Raw genomic sequence first — 16,876 nt, 5'->3', positions numbered from 1 at the left:
GGTAAGACACCACAGGCTGCAATAGGTCATCTGTGATCAATGTATAATTTCACTATCTTTAGGAGACCTTTCTAATGAACTTTGTGGGCTATTACTGACATTTGCATGTGACAGTTTCCTCCTGCCTGGAATTGCTGTTTTTTGCAGAGCATGCTGTTCAGTGAAACTGAAATCTGGGAAACCACCAACCAGTAAAATCCCTTCAGAAGAAGGGAAGACATGCGTGGAAAAAGGATTTTACAATGCAATCTGTGAAATTTAAAAAATCATTGCCAATATATTGCAATTCTGTCACCTCTGTTGAAAGAAAAAAATAAAGAGACAAGGTCAGGTCTGTGGCTTTTGCATTTGCAACCTGGCAGTGGTCTGGAAAGAGGGGCCCCAAACTATTTCCCTGTGTTTTAGGGATGACTTGGATGGTCATTTGACTCCAGCTGTCGGGGATCTATAGAGCAGCAGCTTGCACCCTCTGGAGATCAGTCAGATCTCATTAACCTGTAGCCAGTTATTTGTGCAGCTCTGAGCTCTCCCTTAGTGAGAAGAAGCCAATTTACTGAGTTTAGGTGATAATCTTGTTAGATATATTTTAGCCCCTTCCATAAAGGAAAGTGCATTTGGGATGAAGAACATATTTCTGGTAATGCTGGCGTCCAGTCTCACAGTCTAATGGGATATGTAAGATGAGATTAAATGCATATCCTCTGTCTTTGAAGGCTGCCCAGTGGCTTTGTGTAACTCTACCTTCTGGTGAGTATCATTTCAGCAAATTTAAGGACTGCTTGTCCAGGAAGAGATCCAGACAGCTAGTGAAGTTTTAATCCCAGTCATCTCTTTATATGTGTCCTTGGCTGGAATAAACTAAAGGAAAGCTGCATTTTCAACCCATTGGTGATCCTTTTCTATTCAACATTACAATAACATTGCAGGTTTTTACCACAAAAATGTCAAGCTTCTTACAGCAGTAAGTCTTAAGGCTATAAACATTTATACTAGCGTGCTAAAGAGATTTGGGCATAAGGGGGCCGTACTGGCATTGGGGAGAGGCTGAAAATATGAGAAAGTTAACATTAGATTAAACAGAGGCAGGCAGTAATTTAATTGGCATTTATATATTGAGAGAAGAAAAAATAGTAAGTTTTAAAAAAGTGCACTAGGAAGCTCTTGGAAATCAGGGAGGTAATTTGCTTTCCAAAATGGTTCAGAGCATCTCATGTTAGCTAATTAACAAAACAGCAGGTTTGTGAATTTAACAGCAGCAGGGTTAGGACTCGGTGGGCTCGGTTCTTGTCCATGTGTTTGTTGGGGTCTGTTCAGCCCCCTCGGTGCTTTCGCTCTGCTCTTTGGCATCTGGGGCAGCCCAGCCTCTTTCAGGGGGCAGAGTTACAAGTGGCTGCGCTCTGCGATAGGAACCAGATGAGGATGAAAGGGGCAGGTGGAGAGGCAGGAGATTACGCATTGACTGGCATGACTCAGCCATCCATAAAATGATTTTCATTAATGTTTAATGTGTGTCAAAAATGTCAGCATCCGTAAGAGAGGCAGATAAATTATTTAGTTCTGTCAGTGTCTTGCCTTCCCCCTCCCGCTGATGTATGTAAAATGTTTGCCCTGCTTTTGTTTAGATTTAGGATGTTGTTGGGGAAGTTAAACTGATTGCTGTTACACCCAGGGCATTTCCTTGTGAGACCCTCGGAGGAGCTGCTGCCGCCGCTGCTTTACAGTTCGGTGCTCTGTGAGAGAGGTCTGGGCAATCTGAAGTCAACTGCAAGTGGGTTATGCACAGTCTCTGTCGGTGGGCTGGGATGGATTTTAGATTGGTTTGCAGAGAAGAGTGGATCCTGGGAAACTGAAATAAGGACGGAAGAGTGGGATGTGAAGGGAGGTCCTACTCTCCAGGTAAGGGCTGCGGGGAGCTGTTGTTGGAGCAGCCCAGCATCACAGCGAAACCCCTGAGCCTTCCCTGTGCCCCTATGGGGATGTGCTGCCTTCTGCTGTTCTTGCTGCCTTGGTTTTGCTGGTTTTGTCTGGGGGTGCATCACCCAGAGACCTGCGACTGCCTAGTCTGGATGAACTGTGTCCCATCCAGGGGTGGGGACAGCCTCTGCCATCCTGGCAGGGATTTGGCTGCTCTCCCACGTACCCCTCTGCAGGGACGGTTTCTACTTGCCTGCCCCATTTCAAGAGCTTTATCCCTAACCGGGGAATTCATGCATGGGAAGGGAAAACTCCCCTTGGAGTTACAGGTTTGGGTTTTCATTTTGTTAATTTTTTTAAAAATCAGCTTCACAGGATGACACATTAGCTGCAAGCTGAAATCATAGGCCCTAGCAGAAAGAAAGAAAGAGGGACCGAAGGGGATGAGCCAAGGAAGAAAGATATCTGATCAGACGGGATTTGAGGTGAGGTGAGACAGAGGGAAATGTAAGCCTAATTAATAGTGAGGCAGTAGTTTGTGAATGTTGGATGAAACACAATCAAGAATGACTAATTTAAAACCTACTGTGACACTTGCACTAGACACAACCATCCTTCCTGGGCAGGGATCTTTCTGAAGGCAATGGGAACTTTGTCCGCCTGGGTATCTGTTCAGACGGGGCACATTGAACCCTGTCAGAAAAATTATGAAGAGAATTCTGCAATAAAAGAGAAAATGTATAGATTGTTTTTAAACACGGGGGCAAATGCAATTGCTTTGTTTGTTTGGGATTTTTTTTTCTTTTTTAGGGAAGTCACAGGCCTTGGGACAAGGATCTCAATTGGCTTCTAATTAAAGTTGCTTTCTTACTGTCTGGCATGAAATCCCCCTGAGAGGCAGATGTTTGCAAAGCACACTTGAGGCACTGGCATATGGTTCCTTTGTAAGGCTGGCGTTTCAGCAAAGTGCCTCCTGAATGTTGTACATAATTAGATATTTTATTTTATTTTTTTTGTCCCGGAGAAGTTACTGGCGGCTGGGGACCTCCAGGATCCGAGAGGGCGGCTTTCTGAGAGATGGATGGGAAGCCCTAAGCACGTCACTGACACGTGACAGGTGCTGGCAGATGCCCTGCTGCAGCTTTTTGGAAAAAGCCTGTCTATTAAACCAATGCCAGTTAAAGGAAATTATTCTAACCTACAGAATTTAATAGAGAAAGGGACCCTGGGTACCCAGCTCTGCAACTTCACAGAGGACTTGCATCTTTCCTACAGGAATGCATCAGTGGGTCTAAACTTTTTACAGGTTTATATAATTCTGAGGAATGTTTCCATAAGGAATCCAATTGGAATTGAGAGTGGAGCGAAATGAAAAGAAAATATTCATGCACACTAGGCTTGGGTAGAAACTATGGCCATGCTTAAAATGTGATGTCAGATTACAAATGGCCCATAGCTTTTTATTAACACCATAAAAGACATCTGGGTGGTCACCGATGTGTAGTGCAATCTACAGCAAGACACTTAATGACTAAAAGCTCAAGGTGCTGAATACACTCATTTCCCTCTGGGACAGTACATCCATCCCTTGCACACTCAGAAATAAAACACAGGATTTTGTGTCAGATGACCTAATTTTTCCGACTCTCTTAATGTCTCTCTTTCCTGCCCAAAAAGTGCTTTCTGTGGTCACAAGAGCAAGTCTTTTCCTAATGTTGGCGCTTCATTTTTGCCTATCTATAAAAGTACACTGCAACAGTTCCCTGCCTCGGAAAGGTTTTCTGAGACAAAATTAATTCATGTTTGTAAGGTGCTTTTGTGGTCTGTGGACCTGACTGTGCTTTACTAATGGGGGCAGTCATTATTTCCCTTCTGTAGAAAGGAAAACCAAGATCTAGTGCAGTTAAAACAGCTTGTTCAGGATCACAAAGCAATTTCAGAGCAGAACCACAAATAGAGCCAAGTCTTTTGACTAGCAGTCAGATGTGCTATCCACGGGGCTACTTGTAATGTCTAATTATTTCTCTAAGGGTAGGAATTGAAAGATCTCAGTCTGATTCTAAAGTCCTGATGAAAATAAAAAGGAAATGCGTAGAAGATTGACTCACAGTCATTGCATTCTCTTAGCATCTCTATTAGTGTATGTTTAAAATGAAATGAATAAAATCCCCCATGGATGGAGACGATGCAGAGCCTTCGCCACAGATTGTGCATTAATTCAGTATCCTTCTGATGCTTTGAATGGTTTTGTGCCATGTATGAAAAGGTGAAGCCTGGCTGTTGGCTTAGGAGGGATGCACAGGGTGCGATGTTTTAGGCTTCAGATGCTGAACACAGCTTATTAAAGGCCACATGTGCACAGAGGCTAATGAATTTGCATGCTTGCTGCAAGCGGCTGTATCTTTCTTGAAGCCTTGCCTATTCTTTGGCGTGTTTTCAAGCTGGGGCTACTGTTTGAATGTGTGGACATTCAAAGGCTGTGCTGGGAGGCTCGATGCTGCCAAGTACCTCGTGGAAAGAATAACAATCTCAGCAATTAGCAAGCTCCCCCAAAACCCAGCCCTGCCTCTCTGGGTGTTACAGGCAAGGGAGGGAAGGGGGCTGTGCTGGCAGTGGCTGTCCCTTTGCAGGGATTCATGCAGGGGGAAATCAGAGGGACCGACCTGTCGGTGCAGAGGGGGCAGAAAGGCAGCTGGACCTCTGACAAGCACTGGCAAAACTTGGAAGCAGAGGCGGTCTGTAGTATTGCCACCCAATGGCTGTGACCAGAAGGATGTTCCAGTGAGCGGTAGTGGTGTATAATTAATAAAAGGAAGGACAGAATAAGGAAACAGAGAGAAAATAATATTAGTCTTGGACTGAGCCTAAGTATTACATATAAAAACAACATTCATCTTTTCATTTTAGAATAAATGCAGCAATGTTATAACTTTTGTCTCAGCTGGGATAAAGTGCTTGGATTGTGGTGCAGGGGGATCAGTCTTATGTGCAGACCATCTATTTGGTGTCCATGGTTCTTGCAGCTTTTGAGGCTATGGTGTGGGTCTGTGTGTAGTTCTGCATGCTAGGTCTGCTGGCATAAAACCACTTACTCTATGCAAGACTAACAGGAATACTAGATATCGGATTCACAGCAGATTTATGGTTGGATCCTCTATGAGGTACCTATAACCCACTTTGCATACCTGTATGTCTAAATCCTGTGTTTATATACACTTACATGTACAGAAATAAGTGGACTTCAACCACAAGCTTAAATGCTGTGTGGGTCTTCAATTATACAGCAGGAAAGCCATCACAAGTCTACAAAGGTCCCAGGGATTATTTACATTTCCACTGCAGAGCTGAAAGCAAGCTCTAGCCCCTGCTCTGCATGGGGTGAGAAATACAGCCAATGCCAGCTCTGCTTCCACGGAAAATATCAGCAATGTCTGACCAGCTTTTGCTGGTCTCCCTACATGAGTGTTGGATGCTGTGGCCATATTTACTGCTCAGGATGTTGGATGCAGACAGTCTGTTTACTGCACTTGTTCGTTTAGTAAGGGCGGATGTGTCAGGCGCACCGGGTGAGAAGATCTTGCTTGACAAAGTGAACCAACGATGGAGGGGGCCAGCCGCCATCCTTGCCCCAGGACTATGGTGCTAGTCCAACCTGCCTTTCACCTTGTCCCTGCCACAATCTGACCTGCAGTCCTAGGACTATAAATGCTTCCTGTGAGGCCAGGTATTACTTTTTATTGGTTATTAAGGAGAATAATAACCTTTGTTAGTGAAGTATATAGCTCTGGGTTAATCTTCAATAATAGTTGGTAATGATATTTACAGATTAATTTTGTATTTTTTGTGGCTGTTGCTGCATTTAGATTAAATTCAATTCAATCCTTCCTTCCTTCCTCTGCTCTTCTGCTGCCTGCAGCGGGGAAGCGTGGCAGGAGAGCCTTGCAGGCTCCCGGGGGGCTCAGGGCACTAAAATGTCCTTTCTTTGCACTAGGGATCAAGCTGTTGTCCGCAGAGGAGTGATCAGCAGATGCAGAGTGTCCAGCCCTATTTATCTCTGCCAGATGGTGCTAAAATACTAGTCTGGAGCACATGTTGCTTCTATTCAACCAAATGCTTGTGCCATGCTGTGGCCTCTCTGCCTCTGAACCAATGAGCCTCAGCCAGCAAAATCCCAGCGGCAAAGGCCCCGTCATCCCTCGGCTAAGCCCCTCTCCATGGCTTGTAGAAAATCAGAGAAATCAAACGAGGAAGGCTCACAGCCCTGTGAGGGAAGACAATAGCGTGCAGGGAAGGGAGGAAGGGGTTAAAAAGGGTTTAGCACACACACAAAGTAAATATTTGAGGCAAAATCACAGCAAGAAAGAATAATGGAGAGAGAAGGGCAGGAGGAGGAAGCAAGAAGTGTAAAGAGAAGAAAAAGGAGGATTATATTCTGCCAGAAAACAAAGGGATGGTTGTATGAGAAAAGCATTGGCGAAGCATTGGGGAAATGAGGGTTCAGCTCTGCACAAACTTTCTGTCTGACACTGGACAAGTCAATCTCTCTGTGTCTCAGCCTGCAAAGGCTACAATGGGAATAATAATGTCTCCTTTGTTCTGCCTCTCTCTGCTCACATCAGACATCCCTTCTGTTTGTATGTTGTAGAAGGCCAAGATGCTACCTTATTGCAAACAAACATAAAATCCACTGAGACTTTGAGGGGGGAAAAAAAAAGAGGTAGGAAGGCAAATAAAGAGGTAGGAAGGCAAATAGGCTATGATAAACCTAGGAGAGAAGTGCTCCAAAAACCAGGGGTGGGGGAAGAAATATAGGAGAGGCCTTTACTGAGGGAAGAAGAAAGAAACAATATGGACCAGATTAATCCTAGTGTTGCCTCCTGGACTCCAGTAGAGTTCCTCGAGGGATGGGTTTAGCCCAAGGAGTTCAGTTTTGTTTGGTTAAAGAAACTTCATGCCAAAGTTTTTAAATAGTCAAATCTGTTCTGAGAACTATGAGAATGTGGGCTGCCTTTCCTCAAACATTGCATGGGACTTGGGATGAACAACTCCCGCTGAAGGCATCAGGAGCCAAGTGATTAAGCCCCATGCAGTGCTCTGACAGGAGGCCGCCTTCTTGCCTACGCGTACTTTTTTTTAAGTATAGAAAGTATTTCCATATTTCCAGCAGCTGATCTTTATTTGAAGCCAAGAGCTGCATTTTTCAGATTAGAATTGAAGCTTTTCTAGGAAAAGCCACTCTGGAGCAGACCATTGGTCCATCTAGCCCAAGACAGTGTCTCCAACAGAGGCCCTGCACTCTGCTTAGAGAAAGAAATCTTAAAGCCTGCGGGGCTCTCTCCAGGGATAATTTATATTTCACTCCAAGAGTTAGAGTTTGGCTTTCACGCCAAAGTTTGTAGGCTTATATTCCTTCCAAAACTCTTGCTTATTTTATAATCTTCACAGTTCCCTGGAGACGTTTGTTGTTTGCAGATCTATATCCCATTTGGGAAGCCCCCTGAGCTGCTGACCTCCACGTCCTGCGGCAGCAAGTTCCTCCAGCCAGCTGGGGCATTTGTGCAGGGAAAAAATAATTTTCTTTTCTCAATTTCAGGTTTGCTGCATTTAATGTGGAAGCATGCCTTAAGCTTCCCATCTCGCCCAGCTGACTTCTCATTGCAGCATCTCACCTAAGACTGTGAGCTGCTTCTGCCGCACCGGGAATCCCTGCTAGGAGACGGGCTGTGCACGTGCGATGCTGCTCTGCCCTGAAACGTGACTCAGCCATGCTGAGGATCCACTTCTTTAATTTTTCAGTGCTTCCAAGTTTACAAGAATACATTATTCTGTCAGCTGCTCCTGCAGGTGTGGTGTTTTCTTCTTGTGTCGTTGGAGTAATAAAAGTTTGTGGATAGTCATAGTGTCTGCGCTATGTGGATAGCACACTAAGCCAGGACGTGGTAGAGGTGTGAGGGGCTGCAGGGTGACTGGGACATGGCACTGTGCTCCCTGTGCCTCTCTTTTGGAAGAGGTGATTGCAATGCTCAAGCTTCTTTGCAGACCGTGGGGAGACTTGCTGGTAGAAGGGTGAGAGGGGCACTGTTGTGTAGGCCCATGCTCATGATAATGGTGAACCAGCAAACCAGTGGGCAGGATGGCTCACTGTTCAGCCTGCCCTTCCTTCACCTGTCTGTCCTTCTCTGTCCTTCTGCCACAGAAGGGCTCGGGTCTAACAGGGATAGGAGAGAAGTGTAGGACAGGCTACAAAGTACAGCCTTCGTCATCGTCTAGTAACGAACTGGCTAGATGGTTGTATACCCGGGGCTCTGCAGCAGAAATTAGATGGTGCTATGCAGACATGTCTTCAGATCCAGCACGCAAACAAAACAAATGTATTAGAAACAGCTGGGGAATAGGATGAAAATGAGCATTATTAGGGGTATGCTTATAATAACTTATGAACTGGGGAATGCATCATTGCTGCCCTGGGTGCTCCTGGAGACATATTTGCTGTTGCTTTTGGAGCCCTTGTTACTGCATTGGTTTTCCCATTTATGCATCCCTTCCCTCAGCCCTCGCTGGAAAACCTGACAGCAGGCTCTGAGATGTAGCTGCTAACATGAGGATTTTGTCAGGAGCTGGAGTGACCTCTGAAAGCAGAGGCAATGGCCTCGGCCTCATTTGTGGGTCATGAGCTGCCACTTGGGTGATCACATACATCACCCAGAGCAAGGGCATTGCTTTAGTCACTGATCTACCTTCAGGGGTTTCTTCCCTCATCCCAAGGGAAGTCTTGCAGCTCTTGGGAGTTTTTGTCGATTCCTTGGCTGTAGGAGAGCTCACAGTTTTCTAATTCGTTTATCATTTTGAAGCGTGACTGACCTGTCCTGGGGAATAGTGAGAAAGGTGAAAACACCTGCTGGCAGCACTGTCCCTATTTGTGTCTTTTCTTGTCTCTCCTGTGCACAGTCAGGACATGGGGGCTGCTAACAGTGAGCCCCTTGCCTGCAGCCTGCCCTGCTGCAGTTCAGGAGCTGACCATCTTTAAAAGTCATATATTTTTCTCCTGGTCTCCATGCGTATTACTTCTGTGAGAAGCAGTCCCTCCTGTGGGAAGGTATTTTAAATTGTCCTTCAGCCCTCAGTATGGTAAGCTCTTGCTAAGAAGTTCTTAATGTGTGTTCTACATGTATGAATACTGCACCCACTGACTTTTTTGGGTAATATTCACTAAGACTTCAGTTGTATAATGTCTACTGCACAGTTAAGTGCCTAAGAATTGATTTTGCTGTTTCCCTGACAAATTTAACAAATATTGGCCAAAACTCAACTTGCACTGACACTGCTGATCTTGCAGCTGGAGAAATTTGGCCCAGTACTCCGGTGTCCTCAAGCCATTGTGATGTGTCTACCACATTGGCTGTTCTTGTTTGCTTCACGGTTGGATGAGATACGTATATACAAAGCTGCTTAAATTCCAAACATGGCCTGTGGCTGAACGGTTCCTACCTTTGATGTGAGCTAACAACAGCCTGGGATCTGAGACGTTATTCTCAGGATAAATTAATAGCAAAGCCTTGAGTATTTAACACCGAGTGCATGAAGTCCTGCTTACTCGAACACAGAAAGAGTTCGGCAACAAGGGCTAGTTTCCCTGGTCCCAAAACACTTTACTGACACAAAGCACTCTTTAGGAGTCTCTCAGGACCGTGCTCCAGTGCATGTTCAAATTGCAGTTGCATTGGTCTTGGCCTTGCATTGAATTGCCTCACTCCTTTGTGTGCAGATTTTCACGAGCGTAGGCTCAGCTGGTGAGCTTGTTCGTCTTCTGGAGCTGAGTGTCACAGAGGTGACACCTGAGAGCATGTGGGGACACAGAGAGATAGTAGTAACCATTGGTCACCGGTGAGGGATGTATTTGCATGTACGAGACAGTCTTGTTGCACAAGCTGACTGTGAATGGCAAATGCTACCCCATTAACAGTACCTCAACCGTGATAATACTACTACTACTTGTAGGTACACAGGTTCAGCTGCAAGTGAAAATGGCTGTTATGGTCTTCATCCTGTTTGTTCCATGTGTCTGGGTCGAACCACTGTACCTGTTTAGGCTGCATGATGCAAGAAATAGATCACAATTTATGGGGAGAACTTTTGTCCCCATTCCCACTTTTGGACCCAGATGGTCAGGTGTCATCTGCTGTGTTCAGCAAGGAAGGTGTGATGGCTGGAGCAATGTTGCCCTGTTTCTAGCTGGTCAAGAAAGCTGCTGAGTGAGAAGACTTTCTTGCTCCGGTACCATCTCAGAAGAATGGTGGTTGCTGCCTGCCTGTGAAAGGCAGAAAGTAAAAATACAGGGTTTCAAATGTGTTGTACTCTTTGATGAGCTGCAATAGGATTAAGGCCATATTGAAGATCACTCATGATGGATATTCACTACCCAGTGATGGATGAGTTATTTTTCAGAGCAACGGCAAAGATGTCCTTCAAACCCACCTTTTGTTTTGTAATAGCGCTGATGGAATAGTGGTGTCTGGCCTGCTGCGGGGTGATCTGTTACTGCTGGTCTTTTGCAAAACAGAAAGATGCTGCTGGTGGCTGAAACCATCAGCAATTCTTTTCCTAAGGCTTCTAGGAGAGTAAAAACCTGGGATTTTTTGGTGAACTTTCAGGAGACATAAAATAATTTGGCACTGCAGGGAAGGCAAATGGCCTGTGCAGGTATGTTTAATATGTAATCAAACAGCACAAATACATGAGGATGCGCTGTGGCTTTGAACCACTCCTTACCCAGGGAAAACTTTGGCTGGCTTGTAAGCAGCGTGTCCTCCCTCTGAGCACAGTCCCCACCTTGAGCCATTCCATCTCCAGCTGTGCTGTGTAGAGCAGAGAGGGGAAAAGGGGAAAAGACTTTTTAAAGCCAGCCTCTGTGCAAATCTGTCTCACTGGCTGATGCTAAATAGCTGTGTATGTGCTGTAATGTTCCCTGCAATTTTGACTGGACTGTGTTCAAAACGGTGACGGGAGAAGGCTCCTGGCGTGGTGTGCAAGCTGGGCATCTCCCATGCTTGATAGTGTGGTCTGTGAAAAAGGCAGTGGGGATAGATCTGGTTGGTTGGTGGGAAATTTGTTAACCTTTCAGAACTTCTGAAGGATAAAGTGATGAGCTGATTCTCTGTGTTTTATTTTTACAAACACCTCTATTGATGCGAATGCTGTTTGTGTATCAGCCATCAGGGTCTGTTTCTTGGTGCTTTTATGTAATTTATAGACTTTCTCCAGTCTGATTTTGAGAAACATGGTGTGTCTGTGAAGATGGGAGCAAGGACATACTCTCTTCTAATGTGGCTTTCCTGTTTACCTCTGTTTTGCAGGTTCTTTTCGAAATGATGGTTTAAAAGCTGCTGATGTCCTTCCTATACTGAAGGAGAAAGTGGCCTTCGTGTCAGGTGAGCACATCTTTTCTGAATCCCTGCAGCCCAGCATGAACACTGCCTGCAGAATCCTGGTCATTATGGTGCTGCAGAGTCGTGAGGGACCAGTTTCATGTTTGGAATTGGTAGTACTTAAGTTAGCTCTTCTGCTAAGAAAAGGGATGTATGTGGAACAGGGCTATCCAACTCTGAGTGTTGGAAACCGGCCCCTGTTGATTTTCTTCATATTCTGAGAAACAGGTAAAAGGGCAGCACAGGTGGGATGAAATGCAGCTTCTCATCTCCAGCCCAGACCTGTGCTGTCTCAGCATTTAGAATGGTTCAGGGATCCTGCTTTGGGTTCAAGGTCAGTGAATAGAATTAATTCCTATTTGTAGGAAGCACTCAGACCCGTAAATCACTGGTGTTTCATTTGCAATACCAATCAACTTGCAGTTAAAAGTACCATTGATGCTGCATTTACATAATAACTCAGATGCTCAAAGATCTCCTGCCATCCTGTACAAGGATTTACAGCCTTCATTCAGGAGACAAATCTCAAGGACCTGGGGGTGGACGAGGACTAGACAATATGGAAAAGGCTTTGAGAATGGCTTGGATGATATTGTTTCTGGCATGAATTACAACTTGTCAGGGAGAGGGGGAAGAGAGAGTCTGAAGTGATCACAATCTTGCATGAAGTCACTCAAACTGGCAGCATAAAAGCAGGGTATTTCCAGTGCCAGTGTTTCTGATAATTGCAAACCATTTAGGCTGCTTTTGGTGATCTTCCCTCTTGCAATGAGAAAACCTGCATCAAAAATAGCCATCCCCTTTGTCTGCAGTGTTAGCTTTTGTTTCCTTCATCTCCTTAGTATTGCTGACTGCAGAGGGGAGGGGAGTAGCAGCCAGGCTGTTGGGGGCCTGGACTCTTCCTCCATGGCTGTTCCCCTGGGTGCTGGAGCGGGGCCCATGAGGATGGGGCTTGTCACCCTGCTGAGCCATGGAGATGCCTGGCCAGGCAGGAAAAGCTTTTGCCTTGACAATGGCTGGTGTGAGGTGTTATCCTACGCAGCAACAGTTAAATGGTCCAGGAATCATGAGTCCAGGAGTGACTTGGGCAAACTATTTGTGGCTCTTTATGTCCTAAACTTTCTGACCAATGACATGAAAATCCAGGATTTTGAGGGAAGTTTGTGAGACACACCAAAAGCCTCGTGTGAAAACCCAAGACTATCACAACAGTGATCGCATGCAGGACTGCTTGACCTTGCACTGGTGTCTCATTCTGAATGTCCTGGGAAGTTTTACATGGTTGTTGACTTTCACTGCTCCGAAGAGGGGAACATAACCATAAAAACACAGCGTACCTGCAGACTTGTTCGTGACACAAAGCTGAACTGGGCGCTCTGGGCAAGCGAAAGGGAAGAATTTATGCAGGGACTGTACTGGAATTTAGTTCTTGGCTGCTGCTGTTGGTTCGCATGGAAATGACTTCAGGATCATTTGGTAATTCATGGAATATTTAATAATGACAACCTGTCTGGATCGTTTATATAGCCCCTTCCACTGACGGTGCCTGCGTTTAGCGCTGAGCCAGAGGGTCTCGCACCAAATCATCAGCTCATTAGATGCTGTCCCAGGCCAAGCTTGCCTTGTGGGGGGGCATTAAACAAGCAGCGCCAACACGATCCCCCAGGGTTTCTCATCATGATCCACTGCAGGCAAGGGACAGCTCGCTCCTCGTAGACTCACCAGCCTCCAGACTTGTATCTGCTCGAAATGTGTCTGTTCCTGACACAGCTAGCGAGATAGCAGTCCTAGGATTTACACCTCCTCTCCATGGTGTCCAAACACAATGACTCTGGGCAGCAATTGTCAGGGGCCTTTGCAGATAGAATGCTGTGAGCTGCTAGTGTCTTGTTGCAATAGCCCCAGCATCACCCTCCAGCCCAGAGTTTAAGTACTGCCCAGTCTTACCCTGTGTAAAGCAGGTTAAGAAAAGGGTTTGAGCACTTCAACTGATGGCTACATTCTTTTTAATTAAAATGGAATAACTTCCCAGAGTATCCTTTTAGCACAGAAGTGAAAATGTTTGCCAAAATAGAAAAATCAAATAGCTGGACTTTGCAAGATTAAAAAACCCCCTTGTTCTGTAGTTAGTACAGACTCTGGGAGCACATTGCGTTTGTAATCTGGCTTCCTTAAGGAAAAGGAGAGTTTTATTGAGTCTTCTTCAGAGTTTTATACTACAGTTAATTTTAACGATAACAGTACAGTAAAGTTGTCAAGGGGGTTCTCCTTACACCAGCAGAATTTATCAGCACACACACAAAAAAATCTCATCTGAACATCTCAGTTACATAGTTTCTTACTCTTCTCATCTGACGTGGCTCACCAGCTTATTTTTCAGTCTGTGATTCCACAGGAAAGCTGCAGAGAACAAACTCCTTCAGGCAGGGGCTAGACCATCCTTTGTGTCTCAGCGGGATGGATGCTCCGCACCTGGACCGTACAGTGGAGCAGGGCAGAACAGGCAGGGAAGTGACACCGGCTGCCGCCCGCTCCAGAGCAGGCACAATAGGGCCTGCCTGCACAGCCATGGAATCTCAGAGGAACACTCAAGCTTTCAGAAGTGCACTTAATTTCAGAGTTGAAATACAGCTCTAACTAGCTGGGCATGGATTCATCCAGCCTAAATGCCGTCTGGGGCTCTGTGCCTGGCGCTTCCCCTCAGTTGGCTCAGCCAGCAGCGAGCAGCAGGCGCAGGGCTCTGCATCCGCATCCCTGCGCCGCGGGAGAGTTGAGGGGCGGATAATGTTGGGATTTTTTTCCTGGAACTGGTTCTTGATTTCTTCCAGTGATCTCATGTATGAGCTAGACTGAACCCGAGCAAAGTTCATGTGTATGTGTGTCTAAACAGCACCTGAAAATCCCATTCTGGCACTCATAAGCAGAGAGATGGCCTGAGCAGTTGGCAGCACGGTGCATCCCGGCCGTCACCGTCTGATTGCTTCCATCGCCGACCTCGTGAAGCAGATTAAGCAGGGGGTTGGCGGGGGGGGAGACTTTGGCTGCCTGCTTGTTGCCTAAACCCTAATACAATCTTGGCTTTGCCTGGGTGGTTCACTGTGTTGCTTCCAGCAGCGGAATGGCTTTGGGAGCCATTAGGGAGCAAGCTACAGGCCAGAGACTGATTTTTGTATTTTGAGAAGGAGATGAGCGCAGAGGAGAGGAAATAAAACAGGTTGTAGATTATTTTAGGTGTTTTTTTTCAATGAGAGGTGGTGAAATATTTTGGAAGCTGGGCTTATAGTCTTTCCTAGGAAACACAGATGCTGTTTTAGAAGGTGGTTTAACTTAGGATGTTGTTCAGCTGCTTGATTATGTTTATAGGAGATTTTCTATTGATCAGTGCAATACAGGAGGAAGTGTATGAGGCTCTCAGAAGAGGGAGGTGAGCGTGTTAGTCTGTTCCCTTCCCGCGCATGGAGATTTTCATACACTTAGGCTATGAAAAGCTTGTTAGTTGACTAATGCTGTAGGTCTCACTTGAAAGCATTTGCCCTTTCCCCACATCCCACCCAAAAGAATTTCTCAGGATCCTTCCTGGCACTTCCCATTCCCTGGAGGGCTCAGAAGAGCGGCAGTGCGTGGGCTCCCTCCTGTCACCCAGGTAGTGTCTGCTCGTCTGCCGAGGCAGGAGTACAAAGGAGGAGGCTGGGCAGGTTTCTGAGAGGGTGGTTGAGCATGGAGGAATCAACAGCAAAAGGCAGAAGGGTGTAATAAGCTGGTGAGCTGCTGCAGCTGTGACAAGCTGAGCTCCCAACATGTGTTCAGCAAAGCAGGAGATTTTTCTGTGGACTTTGGGCAACAAAAGGCTCAGACCAGGGAGAAGTGGATGAGGTAACAGGTCAACCATCTCCATCCTTCAAAAGCCCACTGTCCCCAACTCCAAATGTCTCAGGAGCAGCCTCAGGAGCTGGGTCACACCGACGTCTGAGCCTGGCTGAGCGCCAGAAGCTAAAACAGAGAGAGAGATTTCCTGAAAGATCTTTCAGAGCAGGAATTTCAGTGTAAGTAGATCAGATGAAAGGACAACTTTGCAATTAGGTCTCACTAAATTTAGGCCAGCAGGATGAATCGAAGAGGAAGGCTCAGAGGGGAAGATGCTGACCTTCCCAAAAACTTGTCTGAAGACATCACAGGCCACTTAGTGCCAGAGGTACACAGGACCACATATGGAGGGGCATGTTTTTTCTTTTTCTGCGATGGATGCACTTCACTCTTCAGAGAAAGGGTTGAAATGAGACCCCAGGGCCCTCTGGGCCCTGGAATAGTTCATGTCCCGTTGTCAGGGGGTCTCAAACACTGATTTGTGGACACTGGAATTTGTATTGGGTTGGGAATCGAACTAACGAAAATATTTCATTTTTGAATGGTGTAAACATTTTGTATTTGCGCTAAAAGTTTTTATTTAAATTTAAAGTATCCATTCTTCTCTTCTTCTGGAATGGAAATTTCAAATGAAACATCAACAATTCTTCTATATTTTTTAACAGAAAAATATCTTGCATTTTATAACATTCCCTGATATGGTTTGAAATCAACGGAAATTCCAAAAAGAGGAAATATGCTATTAGAAAAACATAGCATTGCTTGACTATTGAATTTTCCTTGTGGTTTTGGGCCATGATGCTTTCATCTAGAATTTGCTGCTGCATTGATGCAGACTTTTCTTTGAAGAAGAAAACAAGGAAGTTTAGACTGTAAAGTTTCCAGGTCTTTTGATGAGGTCTGAGCTTGCTGCATTTTTTGTTGTTTGTTTTTTTTTTCCCTGTTATTTTTTTTTCCTTTTTGTTTTTCAAGAGCGTTAGGTCATTTTTGAGGATAGAGAAGAGTCTCTACCTATAGGGGCTGTTTAGATATCCTCATCGGGACTCTAAGGTTAAAGCAGAAATCAAAATGTTTCCTGGGATTTCTGATTTCATTTACAGGTTTTAAATGTAGTGTGAAAAATCAGTTGTTGTATTTTTTTCCATACGTTTTAAACATAGCCATGGACTAAATGAAACAATTTCTGTGGAGAATGTCTAGTTACTGCCAGAATGTACTGTCCTGGCGCTCGGACACCAGCAGCTTGCCAAAGGCCACCAGTGTCTTCTTAGAGCAGGGAGATTTCTCCTTTATTTACTTCCTTAATTAGCATGTGTGAGAGTAGTGATGCAACCTGTGTTATCTTGTGGAGAGGCAGCAAGGTTCAAGTGCCTTTAAAACTGGGCAAAAAGTCAACCCAATGAAAATTTCTATCCAAAAAGACTGGCAAGAACTTGTGGGATCACAAGTCATTGACTGAGTATCATCCAAATGCACTGGATTCTGACCACCTCCTGGCTGATGGGTCCCTGCATCCTGTCACATAGGTATAGCTTCTCAATTAATGATAGAGACTTTCAAAATAACAATAAGAGGAAGGAACTGAGCCTGTGAAGCAAGAATGCCTGTATACATCCCATCCTGTTCCAGCTCACAGGGTTTTCTTGTCCTTAAAGACACAGTGAGCTCCATAT

General features: G+C 45.4%; 1 protein-coding gene across 1 annotated transcript in view; it reads left to right on the top strand.

Annotated features, from left to right (window-relative positions):
* KALRN (kalirin RhoGEF kinase) overlaps positions 1 to 16,876 on the top strand; it is a 492,654-nt gene that overhangs the window by 151,547 nt on the left and 324,231 nt on the right. Inside the window, 1 exon segment of the mRNA XM_074144827.1 lies at positions 11,268 to 11,342. Coding sequence (XP_074000928.1) covers positions 11,268 to 11,342 — 75 coding nt within the window.

Source organism: Numenius arquata, chromosome 3 (assembly GCF_964106895.1).
Source record: "Numenius arquata chromosome 3, bNumArq3.hap1.1, whole genome shotgun sequence".
Taxonomy (NCBI): Eukaryota; Metazoa; Chordata; class Aves; order Charadriiformes; family Scolopacidae; genus Numenius; species Numenius arquata.
Note: the sequence above shows the minus strand (reverse complement) of the source record. Positions and strands in the feature narration are given on the sequence as shown.